Source organism: Apus apus, chromosome 6, assembly GCF_020740795.1.
Source record: "Apus apus isolate bApuApu2 chromosome 6, bApuApu2.pri.cur, whole genome shotgun sequence".
Classification (NCBI taxonomy): domain Eukaryota; kingdom Metazoa; phylum Chordata; class Aves; order Apodiformes; family Apodidae; genus Apus; species Apus apus.
In genome coordinates, this window is record NC_067287.1 from 7,999,768 (window position 1) to 8,021,166 (window position 21,399).

The 21,399-nt window shown below is 44.2% G+C and overlaps 3 protein-coding genes across 5 annotated transcripts in view; 2 read left to right on the forward strand and 1 right to left on the reverse strand.

Moving 5' to 3' along the window:
• The window catches only part of NCKAP5 (NCK associated protein 5), a 373,160-nt gene extending 370,090 nt beyond the window's left edge, over positions 1-3,070 (forward strand). For all 3 annotated transcript variants that reach the window (XM_051623988.1, XM_051623986.1, XM_051623987.1), the window contains one exon: positions 1,444-3,070. In XM_051623988.1, coding sequence (XP_051479948.1) covers positions 1,444-1,725 — 282 coding nt within the window. In that variant the 3' untranslated portion in view covers positions 1,726-3,070. The remainder of the gene's footprint in view (positions 1-1,443) is intronic.
• A 1,767-nt stretch (positions 3,071-4,837) lies between these two features.
• LYPD1 (LY6/PLAUR domain containing 1) lies at positions 4,838-18,714 on the forward strand. The gene is made up of 3 exons (XM_051624048.1): positions 4,838-4,943; positions 5,988-6,125; positions 18,479-18,714. Exons 1-3 carry the CDS (start codon positions 4,892-4,894, stop codon positions 18,712-18,714), a joined length of 426 nt encoding a protein of 141 aa, XP_051480008.1. The 5' UTR covers positions 4,838-4,891.
• GPR39 (G protein-coupled receptor 39) overlaps positions 17,465-21,399 on the reverse strand; it is an 80,758-nt gene continuing 76,823 nt past the window's right edge. The window contains exon 2 of the mRNA XM_051624047.1: positions 17,465-19,589. Coding sequence (XP_051480007.1) covers positions 19,066-19,589 — 524 coding nt within the window. The 3' untranslated portion in view covers positions 17,465-19,065. The remainder of the gene's footprint in view (positions 19,590-21,399) is intronic.

Consider the following 21,399-nt stretch of genomic DNA (forward strand, 5'->3'; position numbering starts at 1 on the left):
GACTGAAGGTTAATTAATGAATCAAACAGAATTTTTTGTTTACTAAGACGTCACCATCTCGTGTTGCTTTGCCTAAGTTTGTGTGAAACGTGATGAAAAGACTAACCTAATCCTGGCATTGTTCGCTTATGAAATATGACAGGATCACAACATAAACTGTAATTAGACTGGCATTTCAATTTTTATCTAGCTAGTCATAAAAACAAGCTATCAAACTGTCTAATAATTTGTCTCCCTCTTGCCCAAGGAAAACCAGCACAGCAAGCGCAACATTTGAACTTACCTGAAACTTGGATTTAAAAAAAAAAAAAAAGTAATAATGATCCTTTACATCTCCATGTATAAGGACCCACATCATCCCCACATCTGGCCATGCTTTATTTTCAGTGTGCTTAAAATACCAGTCCATTATCTGAACCAAAACATTAGTGTCTTGGATTGACAGTCATTTACTGTTTCAGCCTTTGCTATCTGACGGCAATACCAAAACTGAGGAATGGCTTGTACTCTGGCAGCCTGTCTCAACATTCCTGCATCTTACCTCTCCGAGAGGCTGTTGAATGTAAAATGTTGAATGTTATCTCATATCCCTCTGATAATATTATCGGTAAGAGGAGTTAGTTACATGGATTTTGAAGCACCCTGTAAATGGGGAGCAGGTAATTTTTACTGAACTTCTCCCACTGCAGTTCCCTAACTATTCCTTGGTCAGATCTCTGATTGAGAATACAAGTAACTAATGAAGGAATAAAATTACTCCTGTATAATCCTACTGTGCGTTTTTAATACAATGTGCTGATACATTGTCTGGTGTTCCTGAAGAATCACAACACTTCTCCGAGTAGGCCTGGCCAATACCTGATTGATTCAGGGCTGTGGGGACTGACCCAGTTGAGTATCATTTCCTGCCTTGTTTCCTTCTTGAGTGTCATGGCATGTTTGGGTCTGTGGAGATCAATAGGCTTATATATACATGTGAAGTTTTTCTCTAGCAAGTTTCATTTGCATCTGTAATTTATGGAAGATGCTATTTTCTCCTCTGAATATGTCTGTGTGCCTATTTTTTAGCAGGCTGCAAACTACTTAAACAAATGCCTGTTTAAACATACCCCCCAATGTATTCTTAAAGGAGAAGATATAAATTACGGTGAAGATGCTGGAGGTGTTTAACACATGCATATCCAGGATCTGCTACTTAAGATGTTAATAGCACTTAACTGTTTTGTAAATGGAGCCCTATTTGTCTCAGCAGAATCATTAAAGTTATGATGGATCCTAAAATGGACATTAATGGTCTATTTAATTATAACAGAGATTTAAGCACATAACAATCTATTTCTGTTAACCCTGTGAACTTTGGAAAGACATAAATTAATGGTGTACAGTCAGATAACTTTATTTTTGTGAGAAATATGTTTCTAATATTTCCCTTGCTTATTACAGAAATTGAAGCAAACAGAAGAAACAAAAGAGGATTCCCAGAATAGATTATCTAAAATTTCCCTGGAGTCTCTCAATAAATTTAACAGCAATAACGTACTTTTATTAGAAAAAGAGAAGAACTGTCTGAACATGGTTGAAGGACAAATGGAAGAAAGTGGAAAGAAAGAAGCAGTCTCCTTAAATAGCTCGGGTAGGCACGACGTGGACAATTTAGAATCCTTGAGCGATTCCCTGTACGACAGCTTCTCCTCCTGCACCAGCCAAGGCTCCAACGATGTGTAGAGACACTTCCCAGTGGGCTGTGGCTGCGGCACGGAACGGAGCTGAAGGCCAGTGGGAAGAAGAGGCACTTGTTGAAAATTCCCACTCCAAACAGCTGCGCTGGCTCAGGGTGGTCTGACCCGGCACGACACTGCAGTAAGAGAGGCAGGAGCGCAGTCATCGTGAGGCCCGAGACTCCACAGTGAACACAAGCAACGGTTACACAGAGTAAAGTCTTAATTTTGCACTTTTGTGAACATTTGTACAGTTGTATATAACTTGGGAAAATATATTTGTAGGGATAAATGACAGCAATAAATATTAAATTGGTGCTATGCTCCTGTAATGGCAGATTACTAACTTAAAAAGAAGTTGATGTTAATATTAACACGAAAAGTTAGTAGATTTTTTTTAAAAAGGATTTATAACTGTTCTAGTCTTAAAGCTGTATGTAGAAACACTGCTTTACCATAAACCTGAGCCTGCCAGACTGTCTGTCAGAAACTTTCTTGGCCTCCCTTTTACAAAACTTACTTTATTTTTATTCTCAGTGCAATTTCATGCAGGTGTTCTAGGGAACCGTGCATTTCAGTGACTACAACTTCGCAACAGGTGTCTTATTTCAAAAGGGTTTTGACTTTTGACACAGTAAAATGAATAGATTAAAAGGCCTGATATTGCTGGTATCGCCTTCACAAATCATGCGCGTTGCTGTTTGGAAGAGCAGGGTCAAAGTAACTCTCAGCTGACGCAGAGGGGAGTCTTGTAGCACGAGAACTGCGCAAACCAGCCTTTTCTTCCGACTGCAACGTAGTTTTCTCCACTTCCATCCCCTCTGTACTCATTCCCCTATCAGTTTCTGAATGTTACCATTTTGTCTTACATTTTGTAGTCCCCGTTTGGTCTTAATTATATTGTAGACGCTAATTTTTAAAAGTCGAAACCTCCTGTTCGTGACATGCTTAAAGAAGATGTTGGTGCCGACTCAGTACTAGTTCAGACACATCTAGGAGCAGGGCTATTGGCGTGTGTGGGGTTGTGGTGTTTTTTCTACAGAGGTTGTTTATATGTAAGGGAAAGTCTATTTCAAAGGTTCTGTGTATTTTTTCTAGATGTGGAGTATTTATATCTGCTTTTTGTACAGCGATCTGTAAACTAGATATATTTGGGATATTTCTAGACTCTACAGTTTCTTTAGCACATGCCTGTTCATCTTTGAAATATTGTACGATCAGTGTTAATATTTTGTGCAATTCGTTATATTTTAAGTAATTTCCGCCGTAAAGTTGCGTCATCTTTTTTGACTTTCAAGAAATTTTCATGGAAACGTCTTTCGTAAATAAAACTTCTCTTGCAGACCTGTGTGTTTAAAGAAGGGGTTTTGGAAGGCGTTGGTGTAGCACCCTGGGTGTGAGGGTGAGCACAGTCGGTACAGCCGAAGGGGATGAGCACCGGGAAGGGGATGAGGCACCGGGAAGGGGATGAGGCACCGGGAAGGGGATCAGCAGTGGGAAGGGGATGAGCACCGGGAAGGGGATGAGGCACCGGGAAGGGGATCAGCAGTGGGAAGGGGATGAGGCACCGGGAAGGGGATGAGGCACCGGGAAGGGGATGAGGCACCGGGAAGGGGATGAGGCACCGGGAAGGGGATGAGCAGTGGGATGGGGATGAGCACCAGGATGGGGATGAGCAGTGGGAAGGGGATGAGGCACCGGGAAGGGGATGAGCAGTGGGAAGGGGATGAGGCACCGGGAAGGGGATGAGCAGTGGGAAGGGGATGAGGCACCGGGAAAGGGATGGGGATGAGCAGCGGTAAGGGGATGAGCAGCGGGAAGGGGATGAGGCAGCGGGAAGGGGATGAGGCTCCGGGCAGCTCCGCCAGCCTTCCTGCTCCCAAAGGAGCGCACGGGCAGGTGGGATTCCCTCGGACGGATTCGCGGCACGGCGGCTCAACAGCACGTTAGGGTTTAATGCGGACCCTTCACTGCAAAACAACGCTGTGAAACGATCGAAGGGAAGTGCGTGGCTCTGTGGCGGGGAGGACGAGTCACGGGCCAGGCTGGGCTGAACCGCCGGGCTCCCGCAGCGACGACCACCCGCGGCTGCCGCTGCCCGCCCGGCCCCGCGTCCCGCCCCTCCCGCCGCCTCAGCCGCCCCCCCCTCCCCGCTAACGGCTCCGCTCGCACCGCCTCGGCCCCCCCCCCCTCCCCGCTAACGGCTCCGCTCGCGCCGCCTCGGCCCCCCCCCCGCCCCGCTAACGGCTCCGCTCGCGCCGCCTCGGCCCGCCCCGCTAACGGCTCCCGCCGCTCGCGCCGCCTCAGCCCGCCCCGCCCGATCGCCCCAGGGAAGCGGGCGCTGCCCCCCCCAGCCGGGCGAGTGTCCGCGGAGGAGGCCGGGGAGCGCCGCCGCACCGACACGTACGCGACCACTCGCGCCTCTTCCCGCCTTCATTCCCTTCCAGGGGGCCGGGGGGAGAGGACGGCGCCTGTCGGGCGTGCGGGGCCGCGCCTGGGGCCGCGCCTCCCCTCCGATCCCCCCTCCCGGGAAGGTGCGCGTCGCGGGGCGTGCGCGGGGGCCGCCTCGCAGGGCTCCGTGTGAGCTCTCTGGGGCTCGGCCCCGGCCGCGCTCCGGCAGCCACCTGTGGGCTCGGGGCGGGCGCCGCGGCCCCCCGGGGAGCGCAGGGGGTGCGGGAGCCGCCCCGCAGGGTCGCGGGGAGCCGCCGCAGCGCCGTGCCAGCTGGGCGCCGGGCGGGCGGTGCCGGGCGGGCGGCGGGCTGTGGCGGGAGCGGGGTGTCTTCTCTCTCTGACAACTTTCCCCGTTCCAGAAGGGCGCCCGGCGAGGCGAGGCGAGGCGAGGTGCGGGGCGGCTGGCGGGGATCCCCGCCCCGCTCCGCCGGCATCACATGGTGCTGCGGGAGGGAGGGGGTGGGGGGGGCAGGGAGCGGGGAGCCACCCCCCCAGCTCTCACTTCCCCTACAGTTTCTTCCAGTCTCAGCGCTCAACTCCGGCGAGGCTGGAGCGCGGCGCGGGGCTGGGCAGGGCGGGAGCCGGGCGGGCTCCGCCGCCTGCTCTCGGCGCGGCTCCGGGCGGCGGGGAAGCGGCACCAGCGCGCGGCGCCTCCGCTGCCTCTCTCCTTCTGATGCCCCTTCGCGGCTGCCCGCCAGCCCGGCGGCCGCGGCTGCGGGAGGATGCGGCTCTTCCTTCTGGCTGCAACTTTCTGGGGATTGTGCCTGGCTCCAGGTAAGACTCTCGGTACCGCGCACTCCTGGACGCGCCTCCGGCGAGCCGGGGCTACCCTGGGCTACCCGGCGCTGCCCGCCGCGGCCGCGAGGAGGCTTCGTTCCCTCGCAGCGCCTCGACGGAACGGGCGCCGGGCGCTCCGCGAGGACGGGGCAGCGGAGCCGGTCCTGCTCGCGGCCGGGGGGGCTCCCCGCCGCCCGCTGTCCCCGGCGCTGGCCGGGGCTTCCCAGCACCGGGCTCGGCGGGTGCCTCCTGCTGAGCGCCAGCGCAGCGGGTGCCCGCCCCCGGCGTTGGTTGGGTTGGCGGATCAGCTCCCGCAGGCAGCCAGCTCCGTTCCTCCGCCGCGGCACTCCCGACGGAGGGGAGACCTGAACTGGTGTCCCCGCTTCAGGAACCAGCAGCTCGCAGCTCCGGGGTCCCGGAGCCGCCCGGCGGAGGGAGGGCTGGGAGGTGCGGCTCCGGGAGCCGTGTGGACCACGTCCTTTGCATGATAAAGGAGGGAGGTGAAGGATGCTCTGCAGCTGTAATTGTGCATGGCAAAATAGTAATTAAATAATTTGTAATTAATTAGTAGCTAAGTAAACCTGTCGGCACAGATAAGAGCCGAGGCGTATCTATTAGCCGGGGCGCTTTCCTCCCTCCAAGCGCGGATAGTTTTTAGATCGCTGCTCTTCCCGGGACTGAGGGGAGGCTGGTGCCGGTGCCGTGCCCCGCCGCCTGCTGGCGGCAGCGTCCGCAGCGCCGCGTCCCGGGAGACAGGGCTGGAGCGGCGGTAGGACCGCGTCTCTGTCCCGCAGCGCCCGCCGAAAGGAGCCCGCTCCTGAGCTAAGTGCTGAGCACGGAAGGCACAGCCTCCGGTCAGGGAGCGACACTTTTATTTTACGGTGCTTTTGTCAAAGTCGAACTTTTGCTGAGTTACTGGATAGTTAGGAACAGCAGAATGCCATCAGTGAAAGATAAGGAAGATTTCTGGAGTATATTGATTACTTTTTAAAAAATATATTGTTGTTGTTATTTTCCTGAGCAAAATTCTGTCTGTTCCAGGTTTGGGTTTGCAAATACAGTGCTACCAGTGTGAGGAGTTCCAGCTAAACAATGACTGCTCTGCTCCAGAGTTCATCGTGAATTGTACAGTGAATGTTCAGGATATGTGTCAGAAAGAAGTAATGGAAAAAAGTGTTGGTAAGAATTTACTAATTACACTTCTGTTTATTTGTGTTGGCTGGCATTTACTGCTTTTGGCTCCACCCATTCACAGTCTTCAGCTATAGAGGAACTTGGTATTTCTACCTAAAGGGACCAGATTCCATTTCTTACATTGCTGAGTGACTTTGCAACTCAATAAAGTTAATCATTTTCCTTTAAAACTGATGTAAAAACTGAAGGATGCAAGCCAAATGTTGATAAAACTGTTAATACACAGTCTTATGGGTCTCAGATTTAGTTTCCCAGCACTGGGAAATTAATAACAAGAAGTTAGTTTAATCTCATTACAGTTAATTACATGGGCTTTTTCCCCCAGAGATGGAAGAGCATTAAATTAGTAATTCCCTCCTTTCTTCTATTTACACTAGCAATTCATATACTCTGAAGGTTCATCTTAAGGGAAGGGAAGTGTAGTCATCTGTGCTTTCATCCATAGAAGAAAACATCAAGCAAAAGGGAGAGAAGAATAAAAAGAACCTATTTCTGAGTTTGGGGGGAGGAGTAGGGCACAAATGGATACTCATTTTCTAAGGCTTAGGGCAGCTTTTCCCATGCTGTAAATAATATTAAGTTAGCATTTTTAGAGATAGTTGTGTTCAAAAGGGAACTAGCTGTGATTCTGCTTCACACCTCTATTGTCTTTTGAGCTGTGCTATCAATTGCTTTTTTTATTCAGCATTATGGAAGGCATTTGAGATTTAGAGAGAGCTGGCTTGGTTTTTAGACCACCACGGTGCTCCATAGCTACGTGAGTAGAAGCCTGTAGCTTCGTTAGGGACTTCGGGGCTGGGCGGGGTGGCAAGGAATTGTGTTTGTGGAAGTCAGAGTTCCTGCCCTTGCTGCAGACAGCCGGTCAGACTCGGGGCGTTACAAGCAGCAAGCTGGCGGTACCTCACTGGTGTGCCTCCACCTAGCTGTGACCTCGGTACCGAGCGCTGGGCTGGAGGAGCAGGGGGCATGTTGGGACATCGGGACCTTGATTTAAGGGGAAGGTGCTGATTTAAAGGGATTGTGCGTCTCGCGACTGAGGGCAGTGCTTTAGAGGAAGGAGTTTGCTGATGTAAAGGACTGTTACACCGTTAATATAAATCAAGCTGTGGTCTGTGCTTTCTTACGGAGTCCTTCAGTAACAGCAGGATCCCTCTCTACCTAGCAAATGTGTGCAGCCTCTGTCTTGCACGATGACATTGATTCTTTGCATTAGGAAATTGTTAATTAGTATTTTCAAAGTGTTTATGAATCGGCTAGTTCTGCTCGTGCTGGTAGTTTCAGGTCACTTCATTAGGAATCATAGAAAATAATAACAATGATTGTTACCTCTCAGCAGTAGCTGAACTGCTGACACTTTGTTTCATCTTACTAACACCATCTACAGTGACTATATTTCTGTAAAAAAATGAGTCCACTGTAGAGAGAGCAGCTAAATGTTTAAAGGAAGTTTAAAGGAACATTACTTTATTTCAAGCTATGTATTATTGGAGTATTTTATTTCAAGTTTACTTAGAAAGAATGGTGGACTAGGAGATAGTTACAGCTTGCAAGGTACTTTTAAAGTCCAAGTGCCTCTAAATGAATGAAGGTTTCATACACCACAGCTTCTATAGTACTTCTTATAGGTTTGAATGGATCCTGTGGTGATTCACAGGGTCTCAACATAGTATATAGGCACAGAAACAAAAGTTGGTTCTCATTTAAACAGTTGTTTGGTCTCTCATTTGCTGGTTTTTGTTTGAAATATCTTCCATGCTTCCTTCATGTTTCCATTTCAACGCAACCTCAGACTGGATCAGCCTTCCAGAAATGTATTTGTAATTGTCCCTTCCGGTGAATGTTGGAGAAGTGTTTTCAGTCACCTAAACCCGTCACAGATGAGAGTGCAACTCGTGGATAGGTGGGCTTGCATGTGTGCAATTGGGGAGAGCCACTTGTGTGCTGTAGGGTGGGATGATCAGTCATGCATCTGTTCTCAGGCTGGCAGGCAAGGGCGCGGTCTGGTCAGCGTGGCCGTGGCACAGGGAAAGTGCAAATTGGAACTGTCTGAATAGATTCTAGACATACATTGATGCATAATTTGTCCTTACTCCAATGAAGAAATTGGTTTGCAATGCAGTAAATAAGAAGCTCTTTGAAGAAACTTTGGGGTATTTTGGTTTGGTTTGTTTCCCTGTGCAATTTTATACAGTCTCTGAGCAGATCCTTGGATTTTCCCTTTAGGAGGTAACTAACATGCTGTGCATAGCAGGTACCACTGTTTTATATAATTTACTTCTATAAATGCAGTTCTTACTCATTTTAAGTTCAGAGATTGTACATTTCAACTAGTGAATAAATTTGAATTTTTAACCTATTTCAAATTGAGAGAAATGTACATTGCAAGCTTAGTTTCTCTGTTATCCTCAGTCGATTCTAGAGAGGATTGGTTGTAAAACAGAGATGATTCAGTTCATCATCCTTTATTGTTTTGGCTTTATTCTAATTGATATTTAAATATGTATAATATAAATGCCTTATTCCCCCAAGTTTTATTTAATAATTCATTCTACTTCTACCAATATTTTTCATAACTTGATTCCTTTGGTTGTTGCTTATCACTGAAAGCTGAAATCTTTCAGATATTGATTTTACTTTATAATAGACTTGAGTTTGAATTTTTAACCCAGAATATGAAAGATGTGAATTTACATTTATTTGACAGCACAATCTCATAATTAGAGTTTTTCCTCTTGACTAGATACAGTCAAAGGAGTATAATTTAATTTCTATAGACTAACCCATTTTTGTCCTTAATAAAATACAGCTGTGTCAGGGAGCAAAATGTTGCAAGTTCTCCTAAACCTTATTTAAAAGTTAAATGCAATATTTTGAGATAAAGTTCATGGTCTGAGTCAGTAACCTATTGATGTAGCCACCCTTCCTTTGCAGTGTGCATAAATCTGGGTGTTTGCTTTGCTATCAAGGGGGTCACTGACTTACAGTCTGTGCTGCACCTGCAATATTGTCCCAGCTTGTAGCAGTGACTTTTTTTCTTAGACATTTGTTGGTGTTCATTGAGTTGTGCAATGGCAATGTCCTATGAACAGTGCAGAGGACAGCTATAACTGTGTACAGCTTTTTTCATTTATGTTGCAAGTAGTTATTCTTGACCATAGTTAAACAAACCACTCCCCTTCAGTTGCTATGAAATGAGGGCAAGTGTTTTAAATGTAGTTTTCTTCTCTCAGAATATTATATCAATTTCTGGACAGCCAATCTTAGAAAGTACTTCTTGTTTTCAGGTAAAAAATAACTGCAGCATAGACATGTTCCTAACCCAGTGGCTGTTACTGTGACAGCCTCTGGTGTGAGTAGCTAAGGATGCAGGTGTTAGTCACTAATGCTTCTAATTAGATTGGCAGGCAAGTTACCCCAGCTGTTTGTAGTATCAGGTAGAAGTGTGCTCCATTTCACAACTTAAAATGAATTGAGAATTGAGCTGTACATAAGCGCCTATCTGATTAAGCAATTTTGTGGAACTGGTATAATTCTGCCTCCCCTCCAAACATGCACTTTGCAATGGCAGCTTGTATTGCACTTGCACTTTGGGGATCTGTCATTGCACAGAACTGGAGACTTTGTTGAGTAGGTGACAAAATAATTTTCTTGCTTTAAGCAGAGTTGTATTTAAAAATTTTGCTAGAACAAGTTTTATGTGGTTATGTTAACATTCTGCTCCAGTGGGACATACAGAAGGACAGGACAGTATTTTGCCTGCAATGCAGAATCTTAGAAACTGATTTGTTTCTTTAATCTTTAAAAAAAAAACAAACCACAAATCAGTGCTTTCTTCCTTTAGGGGGAAGAATGGAGAGAATGAACAGTGGCACTGAAGACTACAGGAAGTAATTTTTGTCACACAGAAATTAACGTAAGGGATAAATTCCTAGTGCATTCTTCAGCTGGATGAATAGGTGTTTGAAAACCAAACATGCATGTTTAAGGATCAAAGTTCTAGCTTATAAGAATTCCACTTGCAGATACTTTGGGGAAATACCAGTGGCAGATTCCCCTCTCACTTACCTCTGTCCTTTCCAACTATGAACTTTTAACTTAGAAATGTCAGCGCTCCTTTGTTTTTACAATGTAGGTAGGAACAAAGAAATCTTGCAGTAGGTTAGAATCAGATGAAACATCTTGATGACATGTAGATGTGTAAATAATGTATATATGCTTTTATACATCCTTCATGGCAAACATACTGATAATGAAGCTTACCTTTTACTGAAGACAAGAGCTATCTGAGCATTAAGGCTGATCTAAAGCCTACTGAAGGCAAAGTGAAACTTGCCAGGTGAATAGATCAGGGAGGAATAAAGCATGAAGGATGAGGCAATCAGCCCAGAAAGGTAGCCCATTTAAATTCCTCAGAGCTTGCTGTAAGTTCGCCTGCCCCCGTGTATGTTTTGAGCAATGTATCTTCTGCTCTAATGTGGTTGTGAACGTACTTTTCCAAGGAAAAAAAATCCACAGGAGCAAGACTGATAATTAAAATGTCTGTCTGTATAAACCTAAGGTTGTTTCTGTATTTTCCTTTGCAAATTAATTACGAAGTGACCCCATTATTTCTATTAATCTACAGTAAGAGACTTCTCTTATCTGTTTGGTTTACTAATGGTCTTTTGGTATAATGGTCTTTTTTGCATAATATAATCTTGTAGTGTAATTAAAGCAATTGCTGTAATTGTGCATGTAAAAGTAGTGGATGGGAACATCACAAACAAGATCATCATCTCACCGTTCAATAGAATTTTGTTTATTTAACTCTTCTCAGTGCTGTTTTCCCAGTTGTTCGTTTTATCACGCAGAGGAAAGCGGTGTCTAAGTTGTGTGATAAGTTGGCCTATGGTAAATTACTTTATTTATTTACCTTACTGTGTTGCTGCCATGATCAAGATGTTTCTTGTATGGCTGTTAAGGATTACAGGAGCACATACTTTTTTTCTGTTTTCATGGATAGTATCCATTAGTGCTATTACTAATTGCATGCTTGTATCAAGGGAAAATTATACTCTGGTATACATTTATTGACAAAATGATTAAAACAGTAAACAAAGTTCAATGTCTTCAGAATGACTGTAGGCATTAAAGTTTTATAGGTAATAGCTGCATCACCAGTGTCCATCTCAAAGGAACATCCACTGAGCAGGTGGGGGATGTTTTCTTTTTTCATTCTACGCTGTTTTGGTCTTAGCATATAAACACAGCTCAAAAAAACTTATTTTTAATCAAAGTTGTAAAGTATAATATCATAAGTCTCTACTGACAATTAAAAAAAAAAGGTAAAATTTGACATGAGACAGTTGTTACCTGTAACATCCTATCTCGTGCTACCAGGTGCTCAGTGAAGGGAAGACATAGTAACCGGTATTGGAAACATGCAGTTCATTTTTTATTCTGAATGAAAGACTTACAATGTATGCTAATTTGTACTGTATCCAGAAAACTTTGAACTGTGGGTATATTACACTTCCAAAACACTTTTTCAGATGCCAGAGTTGTCATCTTCTTAGTAAACTCCTTCCACGTTTTGGGTTGCTCAGAAAACTTTTCAGCCACATGTAAGATTAACTGAACTAAGCACATCAGCTAAGGGGGAATTATGGCCAGTATGTCCATAATTGCAGTTCTGACTGCCTTTAAGTATAGAAAAGCAAGAGTGGACTTAACAGTTCAAGCAGTTAATGAGTTGGAAGTTGTGACAGAGATCCAAGTCCAGAAGTGACAAGGGCTTTATTCTTTTAAGGAAGTTGTGGTATCTGGTCCAGTAAATTTCATTTTTTCACAGGACATAGACAATAGCTTTTTATGTTATTTTATTTCTCAAAGTTTCATTAAAGGTATGCAAATGAATTTTGTGAGGAGGCAGTGCCCACAGCCTGGTGTCTCTTGAACCTCCCTTAAGAATTTCCTCTTGCATTTCACACTGTCCTGGTTTGAGCCAGGATGAAGCCACTTTTCCTTTTACTGTGGCCTGACCCTATCACTGGTCTTAGCTCCCAGTGACCTGATCAAAACATTGGCAAGTGTTAGTTTAATTAATAAACTAGTTAATTTAATAAAAATGTTCATTTCCATTTTTCCTTTGTAGTGGAGATTTTTTTTTTTAATCTTGATACAACCTATTTTGCCGAATTACCAGTGATCCTTGAATGTGAAAAAAGTAATATAAAAAACAGGCAAATCCTACTCTGAAGTTGAACAGGCTGTAAAACTGTAAGCATGAAAAAAGCTAAAGATAGAAAAGCCAAATGGATTTCAAAGCTACTGGCAGGCAAGTGTAAACATGTGAGCCATTCCATTGAAATTGGTAAAGACAATAATAGTAGGATGCAACAAGAGTATTCACATGTAAAATTATTTATGGGACTTCTTAATAACATTTTAATGTTGGTAAAGACATAAGGACTGTGGCTTCCCAGTCCATTTCAACAGATAAGGATTGACAAGAAGAATGTTCATACGGGATTTTGAAAATTAAGTCTAAGTTCACCTCTCTTGCAAGAAAACAAAGGCCTTGATGTCCAAGGCCATTTATATCTTGATACCTTTGTATCAGGGAAGCACAGATGATAGAAGGCTGTAAGCCAGCTTTGTTTGAAAGATTATATGTTTCAGTGTTTGACTCTTAAGTCCAATTTGGTGAGCAGAGAAAGGAATAAGGACAGTAGAAAACAAAATAATTAGATTTGCAGGTAAAAATTGAGCTTTGACTTCTGGTTTGTAGCCTTCTGTGGCTTTAAAAAATATTTGATAATGCCACCATTAGCAGCTGTATTTAACTTTCTCAGCCCATGCATTTTTAAGCAGTTTAATGCCTTGCTCCTACCTGTGGTGCTGCAAGCAGTGACAGAGACTACTTTGTGCTATTGCTTGTTACTAGCAATGCAGTTTTGAGTCATATTTCCAGGACCAGAATTAGAAGGTGTAACTTAGAAATATCATGGTAATCCAAGCCCTTGGCCTCTGTAGGTCAACAATTGTCCACTTTTCTTCTAGTCTGAAAGAGCTGAGTGGAGAAATTCTGCCAAAGTCAGAGACTCATAGAATCATAAAATCATTAAGGTTGGAAAAGACCTTCAAGATCATCTAGTTCAACCATCTCTAGGAGAATGCTGTTGGAAACCTTGTCAGAGGCCTTGCTAAAGTCAAGATAGACAACACCCACGGGCCTTCCCTTGGCCAATAAGCAGGTCATCCTGTCATAGAAGGAGTTGAGGTTAGTCAAACAGGACCTGCCCTTCACGAAGCCATGCTGCCTGGGCCTGATCACCTGGTTGTTCTGTGTACACTGCATAACGATACTCAGGATGATCTGCTCCATCAGCTTCTCTGGTACTGAAGTCAGATTAACAGGCCTGTAATTTCCTGGATCATCCTTCCATCCTGGGATGAAGCAGAGGGCTGTGTCTCCTGTGGAGGTGTGCCACTGCAGAAAGCTGTTCCAGAGGAGTTGGGTAACAGTGGGAAAGTGACTGTCTGCTTTGGAAATTAGGTCACTGATCTTGGAGGTGGTATCTGAGTTGCCTGTTTTGGCTCTGGAGGCTCTCTGTGTATTTTGCTGAAGGACAGTCTTGAGACTACAGGTGCAAACTAAAGTTACACAGTGCTGGTATTATGGTTGGCTCTTAAATTTGGGAGTCATGCTTACACTTGCTCTCTTTTCTCTGTACCTGCTGTAACAGAAGAATTGCAGGTGCCTGGTAAGATCCTTTTCAAGCAGTATGAGGAAAAGCTTGGATCTCTGGTGCCTTCTGCATACACACAGTGTAAGAAGTAGGTGTAATGTCACCTTTTTTGGTTGTCCTAGTAACAAGTTAAGCTGTTATTCCAGACAACATTTACTGGGCTCTGCAGACAGGGTGGGTGGAAGGAATCTTACTTTTGGCTTTGAATAAATTGTGGCATTAATTGTTTGTTGCTGTCAAGACTGAATGCATCTGCATGTGGCCAAACTGTGCCAGGGTGCAGATGCACAGGACTAGACTGAAGCTAAGCAGGGGGGTGAGTTTGGCAGTTGTGTGGGGGGTGTGTGTATAGAATGGATCTGGGTGATAAAATCAATATTGCAATCAGGAAGTATAGAAAAGCCTTGAGATTTATACCTCCAGCACTTCATTGCATGGAATAAGGCAGAAATCCTGCAGAAATGGTAGTAATGATGGGCAAGTTGTTTGGTCTAGGAGTTAAATTTTCAATGCCCAGTTATAGTAGGTGTATGTGGCAGGAGAGAGTGTGGAATATAACTGCATTATCACACAGATATTCTGGTCTTTTGCACTCCTCTCTCTTCTTAAATGTACTTGAACTAAATCTTCAGCCAGCCTCACAAACCATGAAGCCAGTATTAAGGACAATCAATTGGTAAGTAGTAAGTACTTCCTAGTAACACATCACTGTAGTACCTGCTCACAGGCATAACCCACCCTGCTGGTGGGGGGGCTGCTCAGGCTGTGAAAACAGGCAATTTACTTGGTACTCATCCATCAAGAGATTGTGCTGCAAATATTCTAACAGTATACTAGTAAATACGCAAATTAAGCACTAGTGTAAACTTTCAATGGTAGGTATCTGGGAATGACCCCATCCCAGTAAAAGCAGAGTGTAAAATGTGCAGACTCCTAGCTAGCAACTCAGAACAATCTGAGGTAGCTCCCAGAAAGGTTTGCTGTTCTATTCCTAGGTGATGTGTTAATGTATCAAGCCGATTGCTTGAGCAAGAACATCCAGTGATTAAGCAGTTATGTCTGTGGTACGAGTCTTAGGAGGCAGATAACCACTTTGGAGGACTGTGTGCAGTTCATGCCTGCTGGCGGCAAACAATTCCAGAAGATCTTGGAAGTAGTTCTAAAACTGTTCAACAGTACAAAAACAACTGCAAGAGAGGAGTCTGAGGACAGACATCCTTGAGATATAAAAGCAGTTAATCTCTAGACATAATCCAGAAAGGATGCTGGTCTCTAATTTGAACTCAATGGTGAACTGCAGTAACTGGGGAATGTTAACCTGTTTTGTGGAGCGAGGAGAGTAGTGTCCCTCCCATCAACCCATGGGAGTCACAGAATCATAGAATGTCTTGGGTTGGAAGGGACCTCTAAAGGTTGGACCTCTAGTCCAACCCCCTAGAGTAAGCAGGGACATCTCACACTAGACCAGATTGCTCGAAGTCCCATAAAGCCTGACCTTGAATGTCTCCAGGGACGGGCAGCCCATTCCAGTGACCCACCATCCTCATATTACTCATGAACTTTTTCCTAATGAACAGGTCTTCCCCAGCTTTCTTACAGGCTCAGTTGCCCTAATGTTATTTCCTACTGCAATTAGACTGGAATCTCAGTATGACAGAAAGAAGGTTTAAGAATATTTTGCCTGCCTTTCTTTAATTTCTAATATCTAAAGTGTCACTGCTTTTTCACACTCATGGTTAAAAAAAAAAAAAAGTGAAGTCATAACTGAAGTATTTTTAAAATGTCACTCCTGTACAGGTAAGGCAAGCTCTTTCTTCCATCAGTCTTCTATGCCTGTTTTCATTGTGTCTTGCTATAAGGATATCACAGAATTAAGAGAAAAAAGCACAGCCTTTATCTGCCAATGAAGTTTAGTTCATACCTGATGCTTTGTAAAAAGCACAATTAGGGTGTGACAGCAGCTCAAATTAATCTATCAGTACTTAAAGAAGAAAACTTGGATGTGAAGGGCATGTCTTTAGCCAAGTAGTTATTAAAAACCTGATAGAAGTGCTGACTTTTTTAATTATTTAAAGAAATTTTATTACTATTCTAGAGCTGGGAATTGGAATAATGAGTCATTTGGGAGTGGAATTTCCTATTGTAAGACACATTTACAGAAGAGCCACAGGAGAAGCGTTACAATGGGATTTTACTACCAGTTAGATTATTCTGTTCAGGCATGAACATGGTCCATCTGCAGATGAAACTTAGAGTTGTAAAATACCGCTCTGTGTGGGAACACTGTGCTTTGACTTTAGAGACAGCTTAGGATTATTCTTTGGAATTTATCCTGGAGAACAGAGCTGTTGTAAACACATGGAGTTAAGCTACAGGACTTAGATAGTTTTTTTTGAGGTGAGGTCTCCTAGAGTTGCCTGGTGAAAACCATGCCTCAGAGAGCTTAATTTAATTGGTCACAGCATTGAACAATTCTAGTCTCCTAGCCTAAAGGAAAATTGCAACATATTTGATATTTCAGCAACCTAAACTAAAAAAGCACTAGTTCAAATTGTGAACAGGGCTTTGCAGGAATCCTCTGAATACGAAACGGCAGGAGAAAGAGTTATCTTGCAACAAGGGGGATAGGAAACCTGCCAAGGTCAAAAGCTTCTTTGATGGGAAAGTCAAGATTCACTGCTGTTCATAGGGAAGACTGAGGAAGGGCTGAGCTTGGTGGGTGGGTGTAGCTGCAGGGAAGGAATCTGTGATGAGGAAATGTGGGATTAGAGATGGGAGAACAATCCACTGTGCCTAGTTCTATTTTATACAAGATTCTTTCCTAAAGAGGGAGGGGGGGAAGGAAAAAGTTAATCATAGCCATGAGAAGGGTCATGTCTGCCTAAGGTCTTCGAAGACTGCAGGAGGAACATGGACAAAGCTCCAGGTCTTTGTGGGAAACATCAGCAGAGATTTCAGTATTGTAAGCCCATCAGTGGCAGCTCAGTGGAGGCTCCTTGACAGCAGTTTGTCAACAGAGACAGAGCTCTCTTTTGCAAATTGCAGTAATAAACATTGTGCCTCTTGATCTGTGTGCCTTTGCTGTTACAGCTAGGACACCCTGTAGCTCCTTTTGCATCTTGAGGAAAGGCTTTACCTACTGTGTGGATTGATTGAAGCTCACTGTAGACAAGGAAGATTTAACACAGACTTGAGGGCTTCTTTTTTAGAAGTTTAAGTAGACAGATAGCCTTAAAGCATGTTTCAGAGCTTAGATCTGCAGAGGGAGAACACAAAACAAGGAAGCCCCTGCAAAGCTAGGATGGCAGTTTGCTGCTATACACAGCGCTGAGTAGCGCAGTGGTGTGTCTGCTGGGCTGTGTAGATGTTGTAGTGCTGATTTCTGAAGTCCCTGTGGACTGAGCAAGTCTCTGCAGGTACTGCAAGTTCAGTACCTACAGGTCATATTCCTGTTTTGCTCCCTTCAGGGAATGTCTCCATCACTGTGCATTTTAAAACATTATGGGACCGTGCTACAGGATGCAGAGACACTGTTCTCCAAGGGAATCCTGTTCCCAGGCCCTTCAAAAGAAAGACGACTTTTGACAACCCATATTCAAAATGAATAGTGATTTTATTATCCTTAGAAATATTTACCTCTGTTTGTAACTGCAAGGCAATACAAGCAAATGTCCATTATTTGTGTATGTGTTATGTCGGTGTTCTTCCAAAAAACAATTTCTATTTTATCACTTGCAGGAAGATTTTAGAGTAGTGAGAGGTAGAACTGAGAGGTCACAACCATCTTCTGTGAGAGGGGAAACTGCAACTATGTATTTTAAAGCCTTTATAAACCATTTTAAAACAACAGCCATGTGCATCAGAATGTACTTTTTTCCAGGTAGAAACAATGCAGGAAATTAAAAACTTAATTAGATTATTAATTAAAATTAATTAAATTATATTTTTAAAAAGGAATACTTTAAACTCAGGCAATTTCTTTACAAATGGAAATTTCTGCTTGAGGGTATTAGGCTTCAAAGAAAGCAGGAACTGAGATTACCTAGAAAAGTACTTCTGGTTTTTCTTTGAAAGAGGGAGGGGAAGATGAAAGGTTTGCTGACAGTCATTCTGCTTTTACTCTTGGTTATTTGTCTCTGTGTGGTAAATGAACAAGGAAAGGAAAAAAAAAATGCTCAAAAGGCCAATTAACAGCACAGGAAACTGTAATTACTTAGACACCTTAAACATCTCAGACACATTCAGCAATGGAAACAAAAGTAATTTTCAAACTAATTGCATTTCAGATATAGCTATTTAAACAGCTTATTCCAAAAGATGAAGAATTCTGGTTATAAAATGCATCATTTGATAGACATTATGTAAATCAAATTGATAATATTTTCGGTTCCAACGAGAATCAAATAAAATAAAAATCCCAACCAGAGTGCCTGTGATTCTCTTGCAGTGCAGAGCTGTTGGCTGTGTCACAGCAGAGGTGTCTGGCTTAATCACCAGCATGGCTTGGGAGATGCAAACTGGTTTTGCAAGAGTTTTCAAGCATGAGTCGTGTTGTGAAGCAGAACCAGTGTTGGTATCAAGCTCAGTAACCTCTGTTCTGTGTCACAGGAATCATGTACCGCAAATCCTGCGCATCTTCAGCAGCCTGTCTGATCGCCTCTGCTGGGTACCAGTCCTTCTGTTCTCCAGGGAAGGTGAACTCTGTTTGTATCAGCTGCTGCAACACGCCACTCTGCAATGGACCCCGGCCAAAAAAGAGGGGTAATTCTGGTGTGGTGCTGAGGGCACATGTGATAACCACCATTCTTCTCCTTAAATTGGCTCTTTTGGGTTTGTATTGCTAAACTTGAAGCAAGTTTTTGCCCTGGCACAGTTTGTTCTGTCTCCTCCTTTCTTCAAAGACACTGCAACTGTTTTCTGTTTGTTTCCAAATCCCTGTCAACAGTAAGGGAAGTTCAGCGGTTGTGGGGAGAGGGGGGCTGATATTTTTGGCAGCTAATGAATTCAGTTAGCAGATTGAATTTCCAGCGAGCACTTCAAAATCCCAGCAGCAGGATACAGAACTCCAGCTCTGTTTGCATAATTGGAAACAAATCCATCTGTGTTACTCCTTTTAAGATGTAAGTCAGTTCCTCAGTCCTTCTAACTTCCATGGTTTTCAGTTCATTGCTGATCAGTAACTTTGCCTTATGAAGTCATACTTCATGTTCACAAAGGCCGTTTCGTGCATCACGACTGGGCTCTGACCTAGTCTCTAGTAGCACTGCTTCCAAGCTGGGCTTCCCTGGTTCCAGACCTGGTTTCTGTGGACTGCAGTTGGGCTTGGTCTCATTCTGAAAAGTACTTAAGAAAACATTGTTGTTGTCCCTCGTAGAAGACTTGCGCCTGGACGACATGAAGAGCAGTGGGCGCAGAGACCGGCTGCTCCTCGCTCTGGAGCTGAGGTTGGCTCTGAGAAACTTCTCCTTGTTGGCATGCTCTATGGTCAGGTGGCAGCGGAGGATCTGCAGGAACACACTGCGGAACTGCTGGGAAGAGATGTTGTACAGGAGGGGGTTCACCACCGAGCTGAGGTAGAAGAAGATGTCGGCGATGGGAAGAAGAGTGATGTAGGCTCTGAAGTAGGGGATGGTCCAGTCCTGCTTTGGTTTAGCAGCAGCCATGATCCTTCGGACCTGGTTTGGCATCCAGCATATTGCCAGAGTTGCGACTATCAGTCCTGCGAACAGAAAGAGGAAGAAATCAGTGTGCATACATGGGGTAAAAAAACCATAACATACTATCAATTCTGCTCTTACTTGTTAGGAAACAGTACCAATTTTTTAGTTTTGCTTGACAGCTTTTTCTGCCAGTAGCATTTTTGGTCTGTTGTTTTTAATAACTCTTGCAAGGTTGCAAGTTTGCTGGTAATAGGAAGCTGAGGGGCTTGGCTGATACACCTGAAGGCTGTGCAGCCATTCAGTGAGATCTAGACAGACTGGAGAGCCGGGCAAAGAGGAACCTAATGAGATTCAACAAGAGTAAGTGTAGAGTCACCATGCACCAGTACAGATTAGGGGTTGACCTGCCAGAACGGAGCCCCATTGAGAAGGACCTTGGGGTCCTGATGGGCAACAAGTTAACCATGGGCAGCAATGTGCCCTCATGGCCAAGAGAGCCAATAGTATCCTGGAGTGCATTAAAAACAGTGTGTCCAGCAGATGAAGGGAAGTTCTCCTCCCTCTCTACTCTGCCCTAGTAAGACCACATCTGGAGTATTGTGTCCAGTTCTGGACTCCCCAGTTCAAGAGGGACAGGGATATGCTGGAAAGAGTCCAATGGATGCTACAAGGATGATTAAGGGACTGGAACAGCTGTCCTATGAGGAAAGGCTGAGTGGCCTGGGGCTGTTTAGTCTAGACAAGAGAAGACTGAGAGGGGATCTTATTAATGTCTATAAATATCTGAAGGGTGGGTGTCAAGAAGGGGCCAGTCTCTTGTCAGTGGTGCCCTGTGATAGGATAAGGGGAAATGGCACCAAGTGACAACACAGGAAGTTCCACCTCAACATGAGGAAAAACTTCTTTACTGTGAGTGTGACAGAGCACGGAACAGGCTGCCCAGCGAGGTTGTGGAGCCTCCTTCTCTGGAGACTTTCAAGACCCATCTGGATGTGCTCCTGTGTGATCTGCCCTGGGTGTTCCTGCTGCAGCAGGGGGGTTGGACTTGATGATCTTCAGAGGTCCCTTCCAACTCCTCTGATGCTATGATTACAGCAAGACCCTGACAAAAGAGTACATAGTGCTTGGATAGTGTTTCTTTGTACCTATTGTCATTTATTAGTTTTCAAAGTGTTCTTTCATTGATACTGTATCTTTGGCAAGAATGCATTTTTATTTTGTTTGTGTTCTTACATTTCTTATGTCTTTCCCTTTACTTTGAAAAGCAAACAAAATAAATAGAACCTATAGCCATATTAGATCAGGCAATACCCAGAAGAGATCAGATTCTTGTTTGTACTTTACCAAAAAGAAAGTATGCATAATAATATATTTTGTGTTATTTTTGGTAAATTTCCTCTTGCAGATGATATTTTTTAAGTAAAATATGTATGGATCTTTTTATGGTAATTAAGATATGTTGGGCTTTCTTAAAAATCAAATTCCAGTGGAATTAGATTATGAATGTAAATGAGAATAACCCAAGCCTAGTCATGAAAGTGTAAGCAGTTTCAGATTATAAATTAGGCTTTAAAATGTGGTATCTGACCATTTTGTATTTATATGTAAATATAAATACATGTTGCTGCATCACTAATGGCATTAAAAAGGGGGTGACTTAAGTGTTGGATGTCTGAAAGTTGTGCCTCTGTGGAGCGGCGATCGCTGGGGCTGCAGCGGTCGAGCCGCTTCAGCGCAGCCCTGAGGAAAGAAATGGGAGCCTGAGCAGGCGCCCTGCCTGGGCAAGGCACTCAGATCCTTGTTGGCATCCCCTACCTCTGCTGCCTGTAAGAGCTGGAAATCCTGAGATCTTGCATGAAACAGCAAGTA

Coding starts and splice junctions, on each gene's coding strand:
- LYPD1 (XM_051624048.1), top strand. CDS start 4,892: ATGCGGCTCTTCCTTCTGGCTGCAACTTTCTGGGGATTGTGCCTGGCT. Junction 4,944..5,987: donor GGGATTGTGCCTGGCTCCAG/GTAAGACTCTCG, acceptor TGTCTGTTCCAG/GTTTGGGTTTGCAAATACAG. Junction 6,126..18,478: donor AGTAATGGAAAAAAGTGTTG/GTAAGAATTTAC, acceptor TCTGTGTCACAG/GAATCATGTACCGCAAATCC.